General features: G+C 42.6%; 1 protein-coding gene across 1 annotated transcript in view; it reads left to right on the top strand.

Annotated features, from left to right (window-relative positions):
* The window catches only part of LOC139280730 (dedicator of cytokinesis protein 4-like), a 511,619-nt gene that overhangs the window by 416,900 nt on the left and 68,426 nt on the right, over positions 1-26,293 (top strand). The window contains exons 40-43 of the mRNA XM_070900388.1: positions 6,347-6,513; positions 6,764-6,850; positions 7,081-7,257; positions 23,168-23,251. Coding sequence (XP_070756489.1) covers positions 6,347-6,513; positions 6,764-6,850; positions 7,081-7,257; positions 23,168-23,251 — 515 coding nt within the window. The remainder of the gene's footprint in view (positions 1-6,346; positions 6,514-6,763; positions 6,851-7,080; positions 7,258-23,167; positions 23,252-26,293) is intronic.

Below are 26,293 nucleotides of genomic sequence, written 5' to 3' on the forward strand. Positions count from 1 at the left end.
TGAGTGTTTGATTCCGCGACCAGCAGGTGTATATTTGGGTGTATGAACAATGTGGAAAGGCCCGCTGATCAGTTGCTCCTCAAAGTGACTTAATAAATACCCACATAGCCTCTTCACATCTCTTAGTTGACAGTCCAGCACTGTTGCATCACATTGAATCAATAGATATCATACTAAAGTTATGGGTCTCTAAAAATGGAGTGTCTTTCCAGTATATGAAAGAAAATTCTTTAAAAAAAAAACTATATTTCAGTTTCGCTACTTTTCATCACCCCTGCAGTTTTGTGCAGCTGGCATAATCCATCTTGCAGACATCTCCAGTGATGGTGTCAATAGCCTTACTTTATTAAACCCACTTTATTAGCAGGTGTTTTTGAGTTATCAGAAAGTTTCCACATGCTCCACAGTCTGGTCTCCGGAGGGATATTCTATCCGAAGAAACATATTTATTAGCAGATCGTTACATTAGCCAATAATTTGCTTTAAAAAAGCCCACATTCTTAAACTGAACTGAGCAATTTATAAAAGCGAGACAATGTCATTTGTTAAACTACAGTGATTACAGCATTGTCCTAACTGCTGAGTTTGGATTCTGCCAAAATGTGGCATGTTAAGCTTGTTGAAGCACAAGCTGTGCCTCATGCTTCAATAAATTCAAGGTTCTTGTTCAAGCATAAAAGAATCTGATGGGTTTTATGTTTTAATAGAAAAGCACGCAATTATAATGGTGTTATAGGGCCCAAAATTGATGCTGTCCCGCTGCTGCCCGTTTCTCGGCGGTATTCGGACGGTCCTTCATTTTTTACAGACCGCTGCCACTGAGATCCTCCAGCGCGAATTTCATGCGGTGCAGGCCATGAGACTCCGCAAAGTTCAGAGGCCGATTTCTGCGCGTGTATCTGCCAAGCTGCCAACCTGTCTCTCCCCCACTCTGGCCCAAGCTCGGCGGGTGAGGGAGCTGAAAAGCAGCCGGCGAGGGGGCGGGGCGGGGGGTGGGGGGGAGGAGGAGGAGAGAGAGAGAGAGAGAGCGAGAACCTGAGGGTTGGGGGTGGGGTGGAGGGGAAGAGAGAGAGACTGGGTGGGGGGGAGGAGAGCCAGACTTGGGGTGGGGGGGAGAGAGAGAGAGAGGTGGGGGGGGGAAGGAGGGGAGAGAGAGAGAACTCTGGGAAGACGGATAACGTTCTTACATTGGAGTGGATGAAATTCAGAAATCACAACACTGTCACTATTCACTTCATACTCAATAAACCTGTTAACAATCTGTACACAATGCCCCATTGGGGCATGGGGGATAAGGTTATGCACTTGCGCTGGTGTAAGGAAGGACTTTGGCTGAGGGAGGGATGCACTTGGAATGGGATAAGGCACTTTGGCCGGGGAGGGATGTACTTGGGGAGAAGAAACGTAGATTTGTGACCGCTTTGCGGAGCACCGCCGTTCAGTCCGCAAGTGTGACCCCGAGCTTCCGGTCGCCTATCACGTTAATGCTCCATTCCATTCCCACTCTGACCTCTCCGTCCTCGGTCTCCTACACTGTTCTAACGAAGCTCAATGCAAGCTCGAGGAACAGCATCTCATCTTTCGTTCAGGCGCTTTACAGCATCTAGACTCAACATCAAGTTCAAAAATTTCAGAGCGTAACTGCTGCCAGTCTTTGGCTCCCTTGCCCCCATACACCTTCTCTTCCCCCTCCCCCCCCAAGAGCCTGTTTCTTTTTTTCCCCCTATCTCTAATGGCAGTTGATCATTATCCCGCCATTCACACCCTATCTTGACTAACGTTTTTCCAACTCCTGGCATTACCATTTGAATTTGGGCCGTCATCCCTTTTGTCTCTCTAATCTCTCCTGTCTTCCACCCTATCACAGACCTTCCCTTTTGTTCTTCCCGTCCTCCTTTCAGTGCTTAAAAATCTGTTCTTTCCGAACACACTCCAGTTCTGACGAAGGGTCATCGATTCGAAACATTAACTCTGCTCCCTCTCCACAGATGCTGCCTGACATGCTGAGATTTCCAGCATTTTCTGTTTTTATTCCAGATTCCAGCATCTGCAATATTTTACTTTTATACTTGGACTGGGGTAAGGCACTTTGGCTGGGGGAAGGATGTACTTGGACTGGGCTGAAATTGTAAAATTCCCTTCCAATTCCCTATAAATCCCACTGTTAAGCTCTCAGCAGCCTTTCATCAAATACTCCCATTTTCAAAATGGCGCCTGTATCATCCGCTTAAGATTGGCTAAGATCAGGTAAGACCTTACTTTTCAGGACGGTATTTAGGGTGGGCAGTAAATGGACCTTGGTGATCAAATTTGCGTTTTTGAGGCTGTAGGCAGTAAGTGGGCAGTAATTTATTTATTTTTGATCAAATTCGCATTTCTGGACGGTAATATGATGAATTTCCAGCCCAAAGTATCAACAGAAACCGTTGTAATATACATAACTGTTAGGACTGTGTGAACTGGACAATTTTTGCCTATCAATTTAGGTAAGTATATGAACAATATACAATTTACCAGAGTATCTAAAACTGCAATTCATCTGTACTACTTCAAATTGAAAAGGATCATAAGTTAGTTTATAATTATATAATATTTGACAAGTATATGTAGAATTTTAACAGAAAACATGTTCTGCACAATGTATTTCATCAGTTGAATGTCCAAGGCAGAAAAGGTGTTTTCTAATTTAACCACAAATGCTGAGTTCTGTGCTATTTTCTGAAAAGTAGCAAATAATTATGATGTGGCAAAGTGTGGATTAGATCAGTTTTTGAACTGTGTGTCATTAAGTAGTGCAATGATTAAAGATAGAACACCATCCCTACAGTAAAAATAATATAAAACAGATGGCAGGCACTTCCTGTTGGAACTACACATCTTGAAATGACATCTCTCGGCAGATAAGATTATTGGTGATTTATTTTAATGTGTGGTTCCCCCCCCCCCCCCCACCCCACCCCAGCCCCCTACCCTTCTGTGAAACATGGTAAAATAATACAGTACAACACATTTTTAATTAGTGAATATATAAAATGGCTTTGTTTCTTATGAGTCATAAAAATGTAAATTACACCCACGCTATTTCTCCAATTGAGTGCTAGCACTGGGAATGAAAAAATACCTTTTTTTTGTTACATCCATATTTTCTGTTTCTAGTATATTTCAGAATTTTATTGAACCTAACCCATAAATGCAATTTTCACTGTACTGATGTACCCTATTCAAAGTGCACAAATGCTATTTGTGATGACAGACATTTTTTGTCACTAATCATGGCATCATGGTTCATGCTGCAATGAGTTTTCATGTAATAGCTTGTTTTGTCAGGCAAGTGGGTTTACGACGATTAATATGAAGGAATATGCTGCACTAAGTATTTTCCTCCTAATTTTCCACTGCTAATCTTTGTAATAAACCAAGTTCCTGTTTAAAAAGCAGGTTGACAGACACATCGAGCTGAATCTTCAAGTACATTGTCATGCTTCAAGCTTCTGCTACCAGAGACAGAAAACAGCATGTTTTCAAAATTACTTTTGATACTGTCATCAAGGATTAATGGCTAAATGGGTTTTAGGACATTTTACTTGAATACTTTTAATCTTGTTAGAATGCAAAATTTATATAATATGTCCTTTGAAAAAGCTTGCAACTCTAAGAATGTCAAATCTAAATTCAAAGTTGAGTCAAATCAGAATCCAAAAGGACTCGAATACAAATAAATATTTTACATTTTATCTTAAAATCGGCTGATTTTTCCATATTTAAATATTCCTTATTTGGGAAATGGAGGAGGAGAGTAGTTTCTTGAGTCTGACGTTCACTGTCTACCAATTTTTCCCAATTCTCTCATTAAATTTAGAGTTGGTCTTGTTGACCAATCGTAGTAGAAAATCTTAAGCTGGTAGCACTTGTTAGCTACTTGCTGGAGATAGCAGCCAGCACTGGAACCTGACCATACTGGTTAGCCCAGTCCAGTGTCCCAAAGTTTCCTGAATTCTTCAGGACAATTTTACCTTTGAGATGGGCAAAGGATGTGTGGCACGAGTCGACAAAAACAACAAACTATTGGTAACTCACTCTGGCTGCATTTTGCTGAATTGAGTGTGTTTAAATTAGAGAAAGCTTCCACAAAATTCAATCCAGTGGTCAGAAACTGAGGAATTTTCATTCTAAACACACTTTGTAAACTCCAACTTGTCCAAATTCTGCCATATCTATTTTGTCCGATGCCTTTTCTGAACACTGGTTCCTGGGACCCAAAACACCACATTTAAGATCCATTTCGTAATCTATAAATCCCTCCATGGCCTTGTTCCACCCTAACTGTAGAATCTTCTACATTCCTCTGACTTCTGTCCAACCCTTCCCTTCATTCCAACATTGGTGGCAGAGCTTTCCATTGTATTCTTTGGAACTCCCTTCTTAAACCTCTCTATTTCTCTCTCCACCTATAAAACCTTCCTCAAAACTCATCTCTTCAACCAAGCTTTCAATCACCTTTCCTAATCTTTCCTTCTGGCTTAGCATCCATTTTCCTTATCCTTATCCATGTAGTGCCTTGGGATGTTCCCTGCATTTAAAGGCACTATATAAAAATTGTAATAGTAGTCGTAGGAATTTAACAGCTTCACCAAATTAAATGTAGTATTGTCTTGATGTTAGACTGTTTTGGAGATTTCCTGTTTCACGGTTCTTTGATATTTTACACTACCGTACTTTGATAAACTTGTAGTGCTCACCATAGAAGGAGAATGTCAGATAGAGAAAAAAAAATGCATTTATATAGCTCCGTTCAGGACCTCAAGATGTCCCAAAGCACTTGACAGCCAATTAAGTACTTTTTGAAGTGTAGTCACTGTTGTAGAAAACGTGGCAGACAAATTGCGCACAGCAAAGTCCCACAAACAGCCATGTGATAATGACCAGATCATTCATGTTAGTGAGATTGGTTGAGGGATAAATATTTACCAGGACACTGGGGAGATCTCCCCTGCTCTTCGTCGAAATAGTGCCATGGGATCTTTTACGCCTACCTGAGAGGGCATTCGGGGCCTCGGTCTAACATCTCATCTGAAAGACGGCACCTCCGACACTGCAGTACTCTCTCAGTACTGAACTGCAGTGTCGGCCTAGATTAAACGATCCAAGTACCTGGAGTGGGACCTGAACCCACGACCTTTTTACTCCGAGGCGAGTGCCATCACTGAGCTGTGGAGAGGTAATTGTTAAGAGTAAAACTTTACAGTCACAAAATGAGACAAATTGCAAACCCATTTTAAGAACTATGATTATGAGCTATGATTGTTTTAAAGAATGGCAAGTATCGAACTCGGCTACATTTTAAAACCAAAATCTATTATATATCGCTCTCATGAGTGAAACTTGAGAAGTCTGCAGAAGGCACCTGGCTCAGTTGGGTAGGTCTCTGAAATGCAGAGGAAACAGACAATTTTTTAATTTAACAAAGTGGAAGTGATAAACTATATGACTGAACTGTCTATCGGAAGTGAAGATTTGTTTTGGTTGTTGTAATCAAATAGAAAATGTTGCGTTCATCTTATTTCTATCCAAAGTCAAAACAAAGTTTATAAGCATTAGTGGTATGAGCCATTAAATATCCATACGATAGCAGTTTGCTTACATGATATGTTTAAGGATGTCTGATATCCAAACTAAAACTCAATCTATTATCCAGTGGGTGTGAAGTCCCTTTCAGAGATTTTTTTTTAAACTTACATATAATTCGGGCACTTTTTCACCCAGGACCCATCCACACAAAGTGGAGCATTGTGTCTTTCAGTTTTACAATGCTATGCCAATACTATCGTGCTCTGGTGGCCAGGTGTTCCTATTCTACTTGTTGATATTTAACTGTTTCTGACACTCCTCTTTATCCCTTTGGACTGTGACAATTGTGCTCATCTTTTCGGCCATTTCTTTTTCGATGCATTTCTCCACCTCTGCATGGCAATTAATGTAATAATTTCTCGTTGTTGAACAGTATCCCCTCAGTAAATAAGTCATCACGGCCTTTTTATAGCACAGTTTGTTGAGTCTGTTCTCCTTTCAGGATTTGCTTTAAAGGTGCATATTTAACAAACACTGGAACATGATTTCAACTGTAATGTTTCCTACTTTACAGTTCTGCCAAAAGTGCAACAACTTCCAGATACAGATGGACAAGCTGCATATTTCCAGCATTTAATTTCAAGTGTAATGTTTCGTTTCTGTATTTAACTTCTGAAGGGTTTGTTCGTGATCTCAAGCTTTGTTTTTAATGTTTCATATCCTGCACTGGTAATCAATTATTAGGCTTCTGGTCATTTCCTTAACTGCTAACCTACAGATCTGCAGATTTATGCAGTAATTCCCATCCCTGAGAATCATGAGATACTTCAGAAAGAAGCTATACCCGACCATATTAAGAGTTTTTATAGGGTCAACAATATCTGGAGGTTCAGATATGATAGACCATTCCACAAAGGAATCAAAGACAAAGAAAACGAGTTCAAGGTATGCGCTTTTCTTGTATGTGAGTACATCCAATGTTAACATTTGAAAATAAGTCCAACTTGATGAGGCTGGGTGATCTGTTACCACTGAGATCGGAGCTTAAATCCAGGGCTTAATTGCTTCATTGTATATTCAGTCCATCAGGCATGAAAATGATAAGACTGAAACATGTAAAAGTTGTTGATATTAAGGTTTTAACATTGATTTCAAAACATTTAATTTTCTCCCCCTCTCTCCTCATTTTTGTCAGAGCCTGTGGGTTGAGCGGACTACTTTGACATTGGTTCAAAGTTTACCAGGTATCTCCCGCTGGTTTGAAGTGGATAGACGGGAAGTGGTGAGTTCAAGCAGCCTATTGTAAATTTTTCGACTGCAAAAATACTGTATTATAACAGATGACAGGTGTATGTATCATTGTTGTGCTAAGTTCAGACTATGGCCTTTTTCAAAATAAAATGATAACAAAATGGGCAGAAACAAAAGTTACCAGAAGGTTCCCACAAATATTTTGATATTTTAATTTTTTATTTAAAAACATTCTAATTTTCATCGGGAATCTGTTTCTAGGTTGAAATGAGTCCACTTGAAAATGCAATTGAGGTGCTGGAGAACAAGAACCAACAACTGCGAACTCTAATCACCCAGTGTCAGTCAAGACAGATGCAGAACATAAATCCCCTGACCATGTGTCTCAACGGTGTCATTGATGCAGCAGTTAACGGAGGGCTTGCCCGATACCAAGAGGTAAACTAGAGGGGTGTGGGAATGGGCAAGAGACTTAAAGGGTTCGAGGAAATAGTTAAGGTTATTCTGGACAACTGTTTTAATGTCTATCTTATTAATATATCAATCACATCTCTGTTCCACCCACCCAAGCATTTCCCAATGTTAAAAGCAGCTAGGAGGAGTTTCCATCTCTGTGAATTAACTCAAAGTCCTGAGCCTGAGTTCATATCCGAAACCTACAACTTGAAGCAAAAATCTATCCGAGGTCAAATACTGGACATGATGATAAACCAGATTGTTAAAGAGAACCATTTCAGTGATTGGCTCATTAACTTTCAGGAGAACTTATTTATAAACCAATCCCCTTGCTGTCTCAACAGCTCCAGCTCTGTGTCCTGTGAATCTAACCCACTTGAGAGCAACAGTTAACTTTTTTTTTTAAATAGTTAAATATTACATACATATAATTACATAGAATATACAGCACAGAAACAGGCCATTCGGCCCAGCCAGTACGTGCCGCAATTATGCTCCACTCGAGTTTCCTCCCATCCTTCCTCATCTAACTATCAGCATCACTCTCTGTCCCCTTCTCCCTCATATGCTTATCTAGCCTCCCCTTAAACTTCTTACCACTCTCTGGTAAATAAGTTTTGTTCTGAATTCCCTATTTGGTCTCTTGGTGACTATCTTATATTGATGGCTTTTAGTTTTGCTCTTCCCCACAAGTTGAAACACTCTTTCTGTGTCTACTCTATCAAAACACCTTTCATAATTTTAAAGACCTCGATGAGGTCACCCATCAGTCTTCTCTTCATCCTTACCTAATAGGTATAACATCGCATTTTTGGTATAATCTTTTTTGCACCCTCTCCAGTGTCTTTATATCCTTTTTATAATATGGCGACCAGAACTGTACACAGTACTCCAAGTGTAGTTTAACCAAGGTTCCATACGAGTTTAACATAACTTCACTACTTTTCAATTCTATCCCTCTAGAAATAAACCCTTGGTTTGCTTTTTTTTATGGCCTTATTAACCTGTGTCACGACTTTTACATAGGATATACGGCACAGAAACAGGCCATTTGGTTCAACCAGTCCATGCTGCCATTTATGCTCCACTCGAGCCTCCTCCTGTCTGTCCTCGTTTAAATTTATCAGCGTAACCCTCTATTTCCTTCTCCCTCATATGCTTGTCCAGCCTCCCCTTAAATGTGGCAACATAGAAACATAGAAAATAGGTGCAGGAGTAGGCCATTCGGCCCTTCTAGCCTGCACCGCCATTCAATGAGTTCATGGCTGAACATTCAACTTCAGTACCCCATTCCTGCTTTCTCGCCATACCCCTTGATCCCCCAAGTAGTAAGGACCTCATCGAACTCCTTTTTGAATATATTTAGTGAATTGGCCTCAACAACTTTCTGTGGTAGAGAATTCCACAGGTTCACCACTCTCTGGGTGAAGAAGTTCCTCCGCATCTCGGTCCTAAATGGCTTACCCCTTATCCTTAGACTGTGACCTCTGGTTCTGGACTTCCCCAACATTGGGAACATTCTTCCTGCATCTAACCTGTCTAACCCCGTCAGAATTTTAAATGTTTCTATGAGGTCCCCTCTCATTCTTCTGAACTCCAGTGAATACAAGCCCAGTTGATCCAGTCTTTCTTGATAGGTCAGTCCCGCCATCCCGGGAATCAGTCTGGTGAACCTTCGCTGCACTCCCTCAATAGCAAGAATGTCCTTCCTCAGGTTAGGAGACCAAAACTGTACACAATACTCCAGGTGTGGCCTCACCAATGCCCTGTACAACTGTAGCAACACCTCCCTGCCCCTGTACTCAAATCCCCTTGCTATGAAGGCCAACATGCCATTTGCTTTCTTAACCGCCTGCTGCACCTGCATGCCAACCTTCAATGACTGATGTACCATGACACCCAGGTCTCTTTGCACCTCCCCTTTTCCTAATCTGTCACCATTCAGATAATAGTCTGTCTCTCTGTTTTTACCACCAAAGTGGATAACCTCACATTTATCCACATTATACTTCATCTGCCATGCATTTGCCCACTCACCTAACCTATCCAAGTCGCTCTGCAGCCTCACAGCATCCTCCTCGCAGCTCACACTGCCACCCAACTTAGTGTCATCCGCAAATTTGGAGATACTACATTTAATCCCCTCATCTAAATCATTAATGTACAGTGTAAACAGCTGGGGCCCCAGCACAGAACCTTGCGGTACCCCACTAGTCACTGCCTGCCATTCTGAAAAGTACCCATTTACTCCTACTCTTTGCTTCCTGTCTGACAACCAGTTCTCAATCCATGTCAGTACACTACCCCCAATCCAATGTGCTCTAACTTTGCACATCAATCTCTTGTGTGGGACCTTGTCGAACGCCTTCTGAAAGTCCAAATATACCACATCAACTGGTTCTCCCTTATCCACTCGACTGGAAACATCCTCAAAAAATTCCAGAAGATTTGTCAAGCATGATTTCCCTTTCACAAATCCATGCTGACTTGGACCTATCATGTCACCTCTTTCCAAATGCACTGCTATGACATCCTTAATAATTGATTCCATCATTTTACCCACTACCGATGTCAGGCTGACCGGTCTATAATTCCCTGTTTTCTCTTTCCCTCCTTTTTTAAAAAGTGGGGTTACATTGGCTACCCTCCACTCCATAGGAACTGATCCAGAGTCAATGGAATGTTGGAAAATGACTGTCAACGCATCCACTATTTCCAAGGCCACCTCCTTAAGTACTCTGGGATGCAATCCATCAGGCCCTGGGGATTTATCGGCCTTCAATCCCATCAATTTCCCCAACACAATTTCCTGGCTAATAAGGATTTCCCTCAGTTCCTCCTCCTTACTAGACCCCCCGACCCCTTTTATAACCGGAAGGTTGTTCGTGTCCTCCTTCGTGAATACCGAACCAAAGTACTTGTTCAATTGGTCCGCCATTTCTTTGTTCCCCGTTATGACTTCCCCTGATTCTGACTGCAGCGGACCTACGTTTGTCTTTACTAACCTTTTTCTCTTTACATATCTATAGAAACTTTTGCAATCCGTCTTAATGTTCCCTGCAAGCTTCTTCTCGTACTCCATTTTCCCTGCCCTAATCAAACCCTTTGTCCTCCTCTGCTGAGTTCTAAATTTCTCCCAGTCCCCAGGTTCGCTGCTATTTCTGGCCAATTTGTATGCCACTTCCTTGGCTTTAATACTATCCCTGATTTCCCTTGATAGCCACGGTTGAGCCACCTTACCTTTTTTATTTTTATGCCAGACAGGAATGTACAATTGTTGTAGTTCATCCATGCGGTCTCTAAATGTCTGCCATTGCCCATCCACAGTCAACCCCTTAAGTATCATTCGCCAATCCATCCCAGCCAATTCACGCCTCATACCTTCAAAGTTAGCCTTCTTTAAGTTCTGGACCATGGTCTCTGAATTAACTGTTTCATTCTCCATCCCAATGCAGAATTCCACCATATTATGGTCACTCTTCCCCAAGGGGCCTCGCACAACGAGATTGCTAATTAATCCTCTCTCATTACACAACACCCAGTCTAAGATGGCCTCCCCCCTAGTTGGTTCCTCGACATATTGGTCTAAAAAACCATCCCTTATGCACTCCAGAAAATCCTCCTCCACCGTATTGCTTCCAGTTTGGTTAGCCCAATCTATGTGCATATTAAAGTCACCCATTATAACTGCTGCACCTTTATTGCACGCACCCCTAATTTCATGTTTGATGCCCTCCCCAACATCACTACTACTGTTCCACATTCTCACCACTCTTTGGGTGAAGAAGTTTGGGTAAAGTGGTGATTTGTGTTTTTGTACTCCCAGATCCCTTTGCTCCTCTCACCCATTTAGATCCTTATTTTCCAAGTAATACACGACCTCTTTATTTTTCTTACCAAAATGTAATACCTCCCAGTTACGTGCTGAAATTCATTTGCTAATTGTATGCACATTCTGCAAGTTTATTAATTACTTCTTGTAATTTGTTGTCGTCCTCCTCAGTCTTGACTCTCTCTCCCCGCCCCTCGATTAAATGTGGTATCATCTGCAAATTTAGAAATTGTGTTTGATTCCAAAGTCTAAATTGTTAATATAAATTGTGAGCAACAGTGGTCCCAGCAGTGATCCTTTTGGGACCCCACTTTCCACTTTCTGCCACTCTGAATAGAGAGATGGCAGAAATATTAAATAATTATTTTGCTTCAGCATTTACCAGGAAGATAGAACAGGTGGACATGACATTGGATGATGAGATTAGTAATGAGATAAGTACATTTAAAATAAAAAGAGCGGATATATTAAATAAATTAATCAAACTCAAGGAGAATAAAACCCCTGGTCCCGATGGATTGCATCCACGCATTTTAAAAGAATCTAGGGAAGGGATAGCAGAGGCATTACTACACATATTTAATAATTAGTTGGAAAAAGGTGTAGCGCCAGAGGACTAGCAGATAACTAACATATTACCCATATTTAAGAAGGGGGATAGAACATGTCCAGGGAATTATAGACCAGTCAGTATAACATTGGTGGTAGGAAAAATAATGCAATCTCTACGAAAGGAGAAAATAGAACATCGAGAAACCCAAAATATATTAATGAATAGTCAGCTGGATTTCAAAAGAGAAAGTCTTGCTTGACCAACCTCATTGAATTTTTTGAAGAGCTAACAGTGAGAGTAGACAATGGTAATGCAGTAGATGTCATTTATCTCAATTTTCAAAAGGCCTTCGATAAGGTACCCCAAAATAGACTGATGAATAGGGTCAGAGAATGCGGAGTCAAGGGACAAGTAGCAGAATGGATCGCTAGCTGGCTTCAAGGCAGAAAGCAGAGAGTAGGGGTAAAAGATAGCTATTCACAGTGGCAGGTGGTGGGTAGTGGTGTTCCACAAAGATCAGTGCTGGGACCATTGTTGTTCACAATTTATATTAACAATTTAGAATCAAAAACACAATTTCTAAATTTGCGGATGACACCAAATTGCGGGGGGACGGTAGTCAATACTGAGGAGGACTGCAACAAAATTACAGGAGGACATTAATAAACTTGCAGAATGAGCATATAATTGGCAAATTAAGTTTAACACAGATAAATGTGAGGTACTACATTTTGGTAGAAAAAATAGGGAGGTCACTTATTACTTGGAGGGTGAGAGTCTAGGTGGGGTAGAGGAACAAAGGGATCTCAGAGTACAAATCGCTAAATGTTGTGACACAGGTTAGCAAGGCCTTAAAAAAGCAAACCAAGCACAAGGGTTTATTTCTAGAGGTACAGTTCTGGTCGCCATATTATAAAAAGCATATAGAGGCACTGGAGAGGGTGCAGAGAAGATTTACAAGGATGATACCAGAAATGCAAGGATATAGGTATCAAGAAAGGATGAACAGGCTGGGTCTCTTTTTTTTTTCTCTTGTGTTGGGGGGGGGTGGGGGTAAAGAAGGCTGAGGGGTGACCTAATAGAGGTCTTTAAAATTCTGAAAAGTTTTTGATAGAGTGGATAGAGAAGAAAATGCATAATGAGAGGCCATCAATATAAGATAATCACCAAAAAAATCCAATAGGGAATTCAGAAGAAAATTGTTTACCCAAAAAGCAGGAAACTATAGACCAGTTAGCCTAGCATCTGTCGCTGGGAAAATGCTGGAGTCCATTATTAAGGAAGCAGTAGCGGGACATTTGGAAAAGCATAATTCAATCAAGCAGAGTCAGCACGGTTTTATGAAAGGGAAATCATGTTTGACAAATTTGCTGGAGTTCTTTGAGGATGTAATGAGTAGGGTGGATAAGGGGAAACCAGTGGATGTGGTGTATTTGGATTTCCAGAAGGCATTCAATAAGGTGCCACATAAAAGGTTGCTGCACAAGATAAAAGTTCACTGGGTTGGGGGTAGTATATTAGCAATGATCGAGGATTGGATAACTAACAGAAAACAGAGAGTCTGGATAAATGGGTAATTTTCCGGTTGGCAAACAGTGACTAGTGGGGTGCTGCAGGGATCGGTGCTGGGTCCTCAGCTATTTACAATCTATATTAATGACTTGGATGAAGGGACCGAGTGTACTGTAGCCAAGTTTGCTGATGATACAAAGATGGTGGGAAACCAAATTATGAGGAGGACACACAAAATCTGCAAAGGGATATAGACAGGCTAAGTGTGCAAAAATTAGGCAGATTGCGTATAATGTGGGAAAATGTGAGGTTATCCACTTTGGTAGAAATAATAGAAAAACAAATTATAATTTAAATGGAGAAAAATTGCAAAGAGCTGCAGTACAAAAGGACCTGGGGGTCCTTGTGCATGAAACATAAAAAGTGAGTATGCAGGTACAGCAAGTGATCAGGAAGGCAAATGGAATGTTGGCCTTTATTGCAAGGGGGATAGAGTATGAAAGCAGGGAAGGCCTGCTACAACTGTACAGGATATTGGTGAGACCACACCTCGAGTATTGCATACAGTTTTGGTCTTCGTATTTAAGGAAGGATACTTGCATGGAGGCTGTTCAGAGAAGGTTCACTAGGTTGATTCCAGAGATGAGGGGGTTGACTTATGAAGATAGGTTTAGTATGTTGGACCTATACACATTGGAGTTCAGAAAAATGAGAGGTGATCTTATCGAAACATATGAGATAATGGACTCAATTTTCCCCAAAGCATTTTTTGGGCAGACTTGAAGAGTTACGCCCGATTTTTTGGGGCCCAAGTACGCCAAAAAAAAAAGTGGTGTAAGTTTCCCCGTTGGATCTCATCATTTTGGCCTGGCCTAACCCGACCTTTAGTTTTGGGGGTGGAGCCTTGATCTGCACCAAAAAGATCGGGCTGCCATGGTAACCAGGGACATAATGCAAGCTGAGGCTGCAAAGTGAAGCATACAGCCACACCAACCCCTCCCGAAGGCTCTCCTCTCTCTCTCTCTCTCTCTATTTCTCTCTCTCTCTCTCTCTCTTTTCTCTTTTCTCTTCTCTTTCTCTCGGACTGTGTGTGTGGACCGAGAATGGGACCGGACTGTGTGTGGGGACCGGGGCCCGAGAATGGGACCGGACAGCCTTCAGGCAGGATTGGAGGTAAGTTGCTGCGATGTGTTTTTCAATTCTTTCAGTGTGTCCGGGCATCTGCTGCGCCTATTTTTTTAAACTCTAGGGAAGGTTTTTCAGGACAGGCCACGTATGCTGGCCTAATCAGAATTGGAGTAACTCTCAGCTGGCCAAACGTCCCTGAATGGCAAGAAGTGGCATAGGTGGGGTGGCTGAAAAAAAACTGACTTAAAAAATTCGTAACTAACTGAGTTAGGCTGGTGCAAATTTGATTGGGGAAACTGGGGATTTTTAAGTTTGGCCAGAAAATGCTGCCTGCTCAAACAAAAACGGCGCAAATATTGGGGAAAATTGAGCCCATTGAGGGGGCTCAACAAGGTGGATGCAGAGAGGATATTTCCACTCAGAGGTCTCGAGTTGCTCCTTTTTTTTTTAGAGCAACTAGTTTAGAGTGGAGTATCTTAGAAATTGCAATTCTCGGCATATAGTTTGCTCCAATTCTAGTGAGTTAGAATAATTTTGTTTTAGAACAGTTTTGTTTTTCAAAAGGGGACATTACCAGCCACTTACACCTGTTTTGCAAGTTTGGGCAGCGAAAACTTACTCCAAACTAACTTAGAATGGAGTAAGTGTAGATTTTTGTACACTCAGAAAAACCTTGCCGACACTTTATAAATTAGGCGCAGGGAATGAGAGATGTGAGGGGAAGGGAAGTTAGAGTGAAGTTAGGGGATTTTACAAAGCATTAAACACTTCACTTTCACAAATAAAGAGCCATCATCAATAATAAATTATAAATTAATCAATAAATTAATAAATCAACCAATAATTCAAGCCATTGCACATTGTGGTGCACATTGGTACCAACGATATAGGTAAAAAAAGGGATGAAGTCCTACAAAACGAATTTAAGGAGCTAGGAGCTAAATTAAAACATAGGACCTCAAAAGTAGCAATCTCAGGATTGCTACCAGTGCCACGTGCTAGTCAGAGTAGGAATCGAGGATAGCTCAGATGAATACGTGGCTTGAGCAGTGGTGCAGCAGGGAGGGATTCAAATTTCTGGGGCATTGGAACCGGTGCTGGGGGAGGTGGGACCAGTACAAACTGGACGGTCTGCACCTGGGCAGGACCGGAACCAATGTCCTAGGGGGAGTGTTTGCTAGTGCTGTTGGGGAGGAGTTAAACTAATATGGCAGGGGGATGGGAACCAATGCAGGGAGACAAAGGGAAACAAAAAGGAGACAAAAGCAAAAGACAGAAAGGAGATGAGTAAAAGTGGAGGGCAGAGAAACCCAAGGCAAAAAACAAAAAGGGCCACTGAATATAAAGGGGCTGCAGGAGGGGTCAAAACTAAAAATCATGGTTTAAAAAGTAATATTAAAACACTCTACCTAAACACACGCAACATTCGAAATAAAGTAAATGAATTGATGGCACAAATCATTACAAATGGGTATGATTTGGTGGCCATTACAGAAACGTGGTTGCAGGGTGGCCAAGACTGGGAATTAAACATACAGGGGTATCTGATGATTCGGAAAGATAGACAAGAAGGGAAAGGAAGTGAGGTAGCTCTGTTAATAAAGGATGATATCAGGGCAGTTGTGAGAGACGATATTGGCTCTAATGAACAAAATGTTAAATCATTGTGGGTGGAGATTAGAGATAGTAAGGGGAAAAAGTCACTGGTGGGCGTAGTTTATAGGCCCCCAAATAATAACTTCACGGTGGGGCGGACAATAATCAAGGGAATAATGGAGGCATGTGAAAAAGGAACGGCAGTAATCATGGGGGATTTTAACCTACATATCAATTGGTCAAATCAAATCGCACGGGGTAGCCTGGAGGAGGAATTCATAGAATGCATACAGGATTGTTTCTCAGAACAGTATGTTACAGAACCTACAAGAGAGCAAGCTATCTTAGATCTGGTCCTGTGTAATGAAACAGGAATAATAAACGATCTCCTGGTAAAAGATTCTCTCGGAATGAGTGATCACAGTATGGTTGAATTTGTAATACAGATTGAGGATGAGGAAGTAGTGTCTCAAACGAGCGTACTATGCTTAAACAAAGGGGACTACAGTGGGATGAGGACAGAATTGGCTAAAGTAGACTGGAAACACAGACTAAACGGTGGCACAATTGAGGAACAGTGGAGGACTTTTAAGGAGCTCTTTCATAGTGCTCAACAAAAATATATTCCAGTGAAAAAGAAGGGCGATAAGAGAAGGGATAACCAGCCGTGGATAACCAAGGAAATAAAGGAGAGTATCAAATTAAAAACCAATGCGTATAAGATGGCCAAGGTTAGTGGGAAACTAGAAGATTGGGAAAATTTTAAACGACAGCAAAGAATGACTAAGAAAGCAATAAAGAAAGGAAAGATAGATTACGAAGGTAAACTTGCGCAAAACATAAAAACGGATAGTAAAAGCTTTTACAGATATATAAAACGGAAAAGAGTGACTAAAGTAAATGTTGGTCCCTTAGAAGATGAGAAAGGGGATTTAATAATGGGAAATGTGGAAATGGCTGAGACCTTAAACAATTATTTTGCTTCGGTCTTCACAGTGGAAGACACAAAAACCATGCCAAAAATTGCTGGTCACAGGAATGTGGGAAGGGAGGACCTTGAGACAATCACTATCACTAGCGGGGTAGTGCTGGACAGGCTAATGGGACTCAAGATAGACAAGTCCCCTGGTCCTGATGAAATGCATCCCAGGGTATTAAAAGAGATGGCGGAAATTATAGCAGATGCATTCGTTATAATCTACCAAAAGTCTCTGGACTCTGGGGAGGTACCAGCGGATTGGAAAGCAGCTAATGTAACGCCTCTGTTTAAAAAAGGGGGCAGACAAAAGGCAGGTAACTATTGGCCGGTTAGTTTAACATCTGTAGTGGGGAAAATGCTTGAAACTATCATTAAGGAAGAAATAGCGGGACATCTAGATAGGAATAGTGCAATCAAGCAGATGCAGCATGGATTCATGAAGGGGAAATCATGTTTAACTAATTTACTGGAATTCTTTGAGGATATAACGAGCATGGTGGATAGAGGTGTACCGATGAATGTGGTGTATTTAGATTTTCAAAAGGCATTCGATAAGGTGCCACACAAAAGGTTACTGCAGAAGATAAGGGTACGCAGAGTCAGAGGAAATGTATTAGCATGGATCGAGAATTGGCTGGCGAACAGAAAGCAGAGAGTCGGATAAATGGGTCCTTTTCAGGTTGGAAATCGGTGGTTAGTGGTGTGCCACAGGGATTGGTGCTGGGACCACAACTGTTTACAATATACATAGATGACCTGGAAGAGGGGATAGAGTGTAGTGTAACAAAATTTACAGATGACACAAAGATTAGTGGGAAAGCGGGTTGTGTAGAGGACACAGAGGCTGCAAAGAGATTTAGATAGGTTAAGCGAATGGGCTAAGGTTTGGCAGATGGAATACAATGTCGGAAAGTGTGAGGTCATCCACCTTGGGGAAAAAAAACAGTAAAAGGGAATATTATTTGAATGGGGAGAAATTACAACATGCTGCGGTGCAGAGGGACCTGGGGGTCCTTGTGCATGAATCCCAAAAAGTTAGTTTGCAGGTGCAGCAGGTAATCAGGAAGGCGAGTGGAATGTTGGCCTTCATTGCGAAAGGGATGGAGTACAAAAGCAGGGAGGTCCTTCTGCAACTGTATAGGGTATTGGTGAGGCTGCACCTGGAGTACTGCGTGCAATTTTGGTCACCTTATTTAAGGAAGGATATACTAGCTTTGGAGGGGGTACAGAGACTATTCACGAGGCTGATTCCGGAGATAAGGGGGTTACCTTATGATGATAGATTGAGTAGAATGGGTCTTTACTCGTTGGAGTTCAGAAGGATGAGGGGGGATCTTATAGAAACATTTAAAATAATGAAAGGGATAGACAGGATAGAGGCAGAGAGGTTGTTTCCACTGGTCGGGGAGACTAGAACTAGGGGGCACAACCTCAAAATACGGGGGAGCCAATTTAAAACCGAATTGAGAAGGAATTTCTTCTCCCAGAGGGTTGTGAATTTGTGGAATTCTCTGCCCAAGGAAGCAGTTGAGGCTAGCTCATTGAATGTATTCAAGTCACAGATAGATAGATTTTTAACCAATAAGGGAATTAAGGGTTATGGGGAGTGGGCGGGTAAGTGGAGCTGAGTCCACGGCCAGATCAGCTATGATCTTATTGAATGGCGGAGCAGGCTCAAGGGGCTCGATGGCCTACTCCTGTTCCTAATTCTTATGTTCTTATGTTCTTATTAAAAAACATTTTTAAACATAAATAAAAAAATAATAAAAAATCAATCAATAAATAAAAAATAGAAAGTTTCTACTCACCTACTGCATTCGGAGCCCTCCAACAGCCTGCTGTGATGGGCCCTCCCCCCCAGAAGATGCCGGGCGGGCGGACGCCGAGGGCTTCGGGCGGGGCCCGCCCCCAGGAGATACCGAACCGCCGCCAAGGACTTCGGGCGGGGCCCACCCCCAGCAGATGCTCGCCACCCAGGACTTTGTGCGGGCCCCGCCGATGACGAGGACACCACTTCAGACGGGGCCTGCCCCCAGCAACGCTCGCTGCCCAGGACTTCGGGCAGGCCCTGCCGACGCTGAGGACTTCAGAGGGGGCCCGCCCCCAGCGAGATGCCGGGCGGTCCGCGCGGAAGAGGTAAGGGCTGTCAGGCCACTCGGCCCCGGATAGGGGTGACATCCCTTCGGCCAGGGATAGGGTCGTCGCCCGGCGACAGGACACACTGGGAGGGCCAGGAGCTACTTATGCAGCTGTCAGCACTGTTTTTGGTGCATGGATGTAGCTCCGCCCCCAGCAGCTCCTGCTGCGCCGCGCCGAGCTGGAAACAGGCCTACAGATATTGGAGAATCGCGAGGTAAGTATTCGGCGTAATTTCTGTTCTACAAATTAGGCGGGTCTCTCCATTCCAGTGGGGGTCCGAAATTTGAGCCCAGAGAAACTCGAACTCGGGGATATAGTCTCAGAATCAGGGGCTGCCCATTTAAAACTTGAGATAAGGAGGAATTTCTTCTCTTAGCGGGTTGTAAATCTATGGAATTCTCTGCCCCAGAGAGCTGTGGAGGCTGGGCCATTGAATATATTTAAGGCGGAGTTAGTCAGATTTTTCAGCGATAAGAGAATAAAGGGTTATGGGGAGCAGGCAGGGAAGTGGACCGGAGTCCAGGATCAGATCAGCCATGATCTTATTAAATGGCGGAGCAGGCTCAAGGGACCAGGTGGCCTACTCCTGCTCCTATTTCTTATGTTCTTTTGTTCTTATGAGTGGTGAGAATGTGGGACTCGCTGCCATAGGGAGTGGTTGAAGCGAATGGTATAGATGCACTTAAGGCGAAGCTAGGCAAGCATATGAGGGAGAAGGGAACAGAAGGTTATGCGGACAGATTTTAGATGAGGAAAGGGAGGGAGGTTTGAGTGTAGCATGGACTAGTTGGGCCAAATAGCCTATTTCTGTATTATATATCTTATGTAATGTAATCCTATGAATAGCTACCATTTACTCTTACTCTCTGCTTTCTGTCTTGCATTCAGTTAGCTATCCATTCTGCTACTTGTCCCCTGACATTATACCAAGAACTCTTATGTGGCAAAATGGTCAAAAATCCCCAACATGGCAAGGAGATTAATGAGCAGTCCAAAGAAAACTAGGTGACCATTTAAATGTAGAAAATTGGGGGTAAATAGCAAAGTCAAACAGTGAAAAATATAAACATGAAATAATTTGCCAGTGAAGGCCTTCAAGACTTGCTGAGCAGAAGGTTCTTTTTCATGTTCCAACGATTGTGTGTTTCCTGTGAAACCAATTGTGTTAAATAAAGAACAATTCTCCTATTTAAAATGGTAAACTACATTGTGCATTCTGGTCATTCTACAATTTTATCAGCATTGTGCTACTAGTTCATCATCATCTCTGTGGTCCTCCCTTTTGCATTTATCACTAAACATGGAATGTACTAAAGCTAATGGAGTAGATGGTAGCAATTATTCATAGTCTAAGTATTTTAGACTTTGTTTATTACATTTGGGTACCATTCCTCCTTGATGGATTGCAAATGAGTCCTCAAAGTATTAATTATGAACATTCACTGCAAATTGACTGCAGCTGTACATGTTTTGCACAAGGGCATTATCTGAGTGTTCCTTGAAATTGAAAACAAAATGTCAACTGGTAAATTTACTAATACTGTCATGCTCACGGTTATTACAACAGCAACCACAACTTGCATTTGTAATGCATCTTTAACGTCGTAAACATCCCAAGGTGCTTCACAGGAGTGATTGTCAAACATTATCTGACACCAAGCTATATGAGGAGATATTAGGCAAGATGGTCAAAAGTTTGATCAAAGAGGCAGGTTTTAAGGAGCATCTTAAAGGAGGTGTAGAGGCGGAGAGGTTTAGGCATGCAATCCCAGAGCTTAGGCCTAGGCAGCTGAAGGCACAGCCGCCAATAGTGCAGTGAAGAAGATCGTGGATGGAGAAGAGGCCAGAATTGGAGGAGCGCAGAGATCTTGGAGGATTGTAAGGTTGGAGGAGATTAGAGAGCTTTGGAGAGGCAAGGCCATGGAGGGATTTGAAAACAAATATAATTTTAAAATCCAAGTGTTGGCAGAGCAGGAGTCAATGTCTGTCAACGAGCACTGGGGTAATTGGTATTACATAGTATTTACAGCACAGAAACAGGCCAGTCAGCCATACTTGTCCATGCCAGTGTTTGTTCATGAGTCTCCTCCCACCCTTCTTTAGCTAACCTCATCAATGTATCCTTCTCTTCCTTTCTCCCTCATGTGTTTATCTTGCTTCCCCTTAAATGCATTTATGCTCTTCACCTCAACTACTCCTTATGGTAGCGAGTTTCACATTCTAATCACTCCTGAGATAGAGGTTTTTCCTGAATTCCCTGTTGGATTTATTGGAGACTGTCTTATATTTATGTCCCCTAGTTCTGCCCTCCCCCCCCTCCCCCTGCAAGTGGACAGATTATCTCTATGTCTTCCCTATCAAACCCTCTCCTATTCTTAGAGGTCTATCAGGTCATCCCTCAGTTTTCTCTTTTCTAGAGAACAGAGCCCCAGCCTGTTCAATCTTTCCTGATAGGTATAATCTCTCAGTTCTGGTATCATCCTAGTAAATCATTTTTGCGCCTTATCTAGTGCCTCTATGTCCTTCTTATAATATGGAGACCAGAATTGTTTACAATATTCCCAAGTATGGTCGAACCAAGGTTCTATACAAGTTTAACATAACTTTTCTGCTTTTCAATTCTACATTCTAGAAATGAACCCCAATGCTTTGCTTGCTTTTTAAAATAGCCTTATCAGCTTGCGTCACTTCATTTAGTGATTTGTGTATCTGTACCCCCAGATCCCTCTGCTCCTTTACCCCATTTACACTCTTATTTTCCAAGGAATAAATGGCCTCCTATTGGACAATTTGGTGTCGTCCACAAATTTTGAAATTGTACTTCTGATTCCTGAGGCCAATTCGTTTATGTAAATGGTTAACAACAGTGCTCCCTGCAATGATCCTGACTCCACATGTTCTGGCCTTAGTCATGCGTCTACTATGCAGAACCTTATCGAAGGCCTTTTGAAAATCCAAACATTTTACATCTGCTGCATTACCCTTGTCTACCTTTTCTGTTACTTCAAAGAATTCAATAAGGTTGGTCAAGCTTGATCTTCCCTTTTGAAATCCGTGTGACTAATCTTTATAATGGGGCTAAAATTCCAGCCTCGCCGGGTCCGTACGGAATATGTACAAACCCGACGAGGCCCCGCAAATCGGTTTTCAGCGCGCAATGCGCATGCGCCAAAAAACGCCTTTTCCAATCTGTCAAGTTTTGGTTCGTAATTTGAATATAATTAGAATAGTTTATGGTTTGAGGCCGAGTGGTACAGTGCACTACTGTTCATAACGTTAAGGGCACAAGTTCAGATTGCAGTTCTGTACATGCTAGTGTTAGGAGAGGAAATGTCTGGGTAATAGGCTCATCACCAGTGAAAGGAAGGAAAACTTAGAGAGCTTGACATCCTCACTAATATTATGTATCTGTATAGCATGCAATAGCTGTGGTAAAGATCTGGAAGCAAGTTGTTCCATGTCCTCTCAATCCAGAAGTGCTGCGTGACATTGAGGGGAAACTCAAGGGCAGAAAATTGGTTCAGTTGGTTTTGAATTGGCTCAGCTCAGCTAGGGCGACAGTTGAGGTGTCATAGTCGGCCTTCTCCACTCCTGATCATTATCCCGTGACTCGTGCTGAGAAGTACAAGATAAGGACAGAATCAGATTCTGATGTGAAGTCCTTACAGTCAAATACCATGACAAGCAAACTCCGTCTAGGCTCATACATGAAGAATGGGTGCTTGGAGAAGTAAGTTAAATCATATCTTAGCAATTCATGAGGGGAGAAAATAGTTGACGATTTGATTAAAAATACCAAGTGCTTTTTAAAAAAAAATTCAGATAGTTAGAGACAAATTTGACCTTCTAACCCCACTGCCTGCCCATAATTACAGGCTGTTAAATTCGCAAGCAGCCTTCAGTACCTAATTGTAACTCATTTGCATAATTTGTTTTGTTGTGTTTCTTCGAATGCTTTAACTGAAATCTTTGCATTTTAAACTATTTTATACATGATTCTGACCAGTTTCTTGATAACTTGACAATTGTGTTTAATATTGCAAGGCTGCAAACGTATTCCAGGGTAGTTTGCAAGTCAAGGGAGAGGATTGAGAAGAGCTGGATAAACTGCAAGAAAACAGCTTGAAGAAATATGACACTTTTTTTCTTGCAGGCATTCTTTGTGAAGGATTACATTCTCAACCACCCTGAGGATGGAGAGAAAATCTCTCGTCTGAGGGAACTTATGTTTGAACAGGTAATATACATGCACATTCCCGAAATACATAACATTCATTCGCAGCAGATAATAGATTTATATTTAGACCAAGGGAGAATACAAGTGACCTACATATTAACAAGAAACAGATCACAAGATAGATGAGGGAAGCTATTCGACCAGCTTGGCTCATTCTTCACATTTGTTTCCCCTTTGCATTATAACTGTCCCTTGGATGATTGTAAGGATTTTGCCTCCACTTCCAGCTGGAAGATTGTTCCCAATGTTGATCACCCCGTGCATGAAGATGTTTTTCTTTATAACTGTCCTAAATTGTCCTTTTACCAGTTTTAACCTATGCCCCTTGTTCCAGTATCTTGGCACCTCTTAAAGTAGTGCTGCAGATTGATCTTTTAGCATTTAATATCTTGGATACAAACAAACAAAAAGAAGAGTGAGAAAAGACTATCAGATTCAATAATGCTCTCACCCTATTTGTTAAATGTTGCAACGTCAATCACCATCCTCCCTAATCATTAGTAATGCTACTTCCTGAGGGAGACAAAAGCACCTGAAAGCGGGGGGGGGGGGGGGGGGAGGGGGGGAGAATCTGGGAATTTACTTCCTGACTCTCTCTAAAAATGACATATTTATATAGCGCTTTTCAAGACTCTGGAAGTCTCAAAACACTTTACAGCCAATTAAGTACTTTTTGAAGTATAGTTACTGTTGTACAATCAAGAAAGCTGTGAGAGACCTGTGATGCATCACTAGATATAATAATTTAACAACTCTTACCCCTCTTATATCCCAGTATTCTTAAAGACATATGATAGGAGTAGCACAGACCATTTCCATCAATCAGGTCCCAAAGATCACATACCTCAACCCCACATAACCCCTGATCCCCTCCAATAGCATAGTTTGCCAAAACACTATGCATCACCCTCTTCAAATTTAAAATGTGCTGCACTTGCACTGCCTCCCAGAATAGGCTATTCCATATATTCCCCACTCTCTGCATGATGCAATTATATCTGAACTGTGTATTTATCTTTTCTCATCTATGCTTGAATCCATGTCCCTTTCAGTTAGAACTTGTGTTAAAATTGAACATCACTCGGGAATGTTATTTTTATATTCCCTTTTAAAATTTTGGCCTCAATAATATCATCTGCGAGCCACCTTTTCTTCACTAGTACCTATTGGCCCTAAAAACCTGCACCCTTCCAGTGTACGCCTGAAGTAACAAAGTGGGGCTATGCCAGAAGGACCACAAATTAGGCCAGGACCTAGTTACTTCAGATCTGAATATCTGAGATGGTCTTACAGGAACATACCATCTGCAAGCTCCAAATAAGACCATCAATGTGGGAAGGATGGGGTTGGGAACCTCTTATGTTGAGAATTCCTACATTCCTAACACTTAATGAAACCTAACATACAGTTGACAGAAGTACACCTTGTTAGACCAGATGTGTCTACCTGCCAAATGGTGGAAGTGTGGGAACACCTGGGGGTCCAGGCTGGGATGGTGGCCTGGACTCTTGAAGAAGATCACTCACTCATCCCCCATCCCACCCCCCACCTGGACTTAATGCGGTACCCACTATGGGTGAGCAAAGGACAGAGTCATCAGTCATAGTCATAGGCAGTCTCTCGGAATCGTTGGTGGCTATCAAGAAAGACTGGATCAACTGGGCTTGTATTCACTGGAGTTCAGAAGAATGAGAGGGGACCTCATAGAAACGTTTAAAATTCTGACGGGGTTAGACAGGTTAGATGCAGGAAGAATGTTCCCAATGTTGGGGAAGTCCAGAACCAGGGGACACAGTCTAAGGATAAGGGGGAAGCCATTTAGGACCGAGATGAGGAGGAATTTCTTCACCGAGAGTGGTGAACCTGTGGAATTCTCTACCACAGAAAGTTGTTGAGGCCAATTCACTAAATATATTCAAAAAGGAGTTAGATGAAGTCCTTACTACTAGGGGAATCAAGGGGTATGGTGAGAAAGCAGGAATGGGGTACTGAAGTTGCATGTTCAGCCATGAACTCATTGAATGGCGGTGCAGGCTAGAAGGGCCGAATGGCCTACTCCTGCACCTATTTTCTATGTTTCTATGTTTCTATGAACAGTCCAATACGAGAGCCACAGACTCTCACAGGTGGGACAGATAGTCGTTGAGGGAAGGGGTGGGTGGGACTGGTTCGCCGCACACTCTTTCCACGTCTGCGCTTGTCTTCTGCATGCTCTCGGCGTTGAGACTTGAGGTGCTCAGCACCCTCTCGAATGCACTTCCTCCACTAAGGGCGGTCTTGGGCCAGTGACTCCCAGGTGTCAGTGGGAATGTTGCACTTTATCAGGGAGGCTTTGAGGGTGTCCTTGTCGCCTTTCCGCTGCCCACCTTTGGCTTGTTTGCCATGAAGGAGCTCCGAGTAGAACACTTGCATTGTGAGTCTCGTGTCTGGCATGCGGACTACGTGGCCTGCTCAGCGGAGCTGATCGAGTGTGGTCAGTGCTTCAATGCTGGGGATGTTAGCCTGAGCGAGGACGCTGATGTTGGTGCGCCTGTCCTCCCAGGGGATTTGTAGGATCTTTGGTGGCTGAACAGTCCAATACGAGAGCCACAGATTCTCACAAGTGGGACAGATAGTCGTTGAGGGAAGGGGTGGGTGGGACTGCTTCGCCGCACGCTCTTTCCGCGTCTGCGCTTGTCTTCTGCATGTCTCGGCGTTGAGACTTGAGACATCTTTCGTGATATTTCTCCAGCAACTTGAGGTGTCTACTGTACATGGTCCATGTCTCTGAGCCATACAGGAGGGCAGGTATTACTACAGTCCTGTAGACCATGAGCTTGGTGGCAGCTTGGAGGGTCTGGTCTTCAAACACTCTTTTCCTCAGGCGACTGAAGGCTGCACTGGCGCACTGGAGGTGGTGTTGGATCTCGTCGTCGATGCCTGCTCTTGTTAGGAGGCCCCCGAGATATGGGAAATGGTCCACAGTGTCCAGGGCCGTGCCATGGATCTTGATGACTGAGGGGCAGTGCTGTGTGGTGAGGACAAGCTGGTGGAGGACCTTTG

This window comes from Pristiophorus japonicus, chromosome 15, assembly GCF_044704955.1.
Source record: "Pristiophorus japonicus isolate sPriJap1 chromosome 15, sPriJap1.hap1, whole genome shotgun sequence".
Lineage (NCBI taxonomy): Eukaryota > Metazoa > Chordata > Chondrichthyes > Pristiophoridae > Pristiophorus > Pristiophorus japonicus.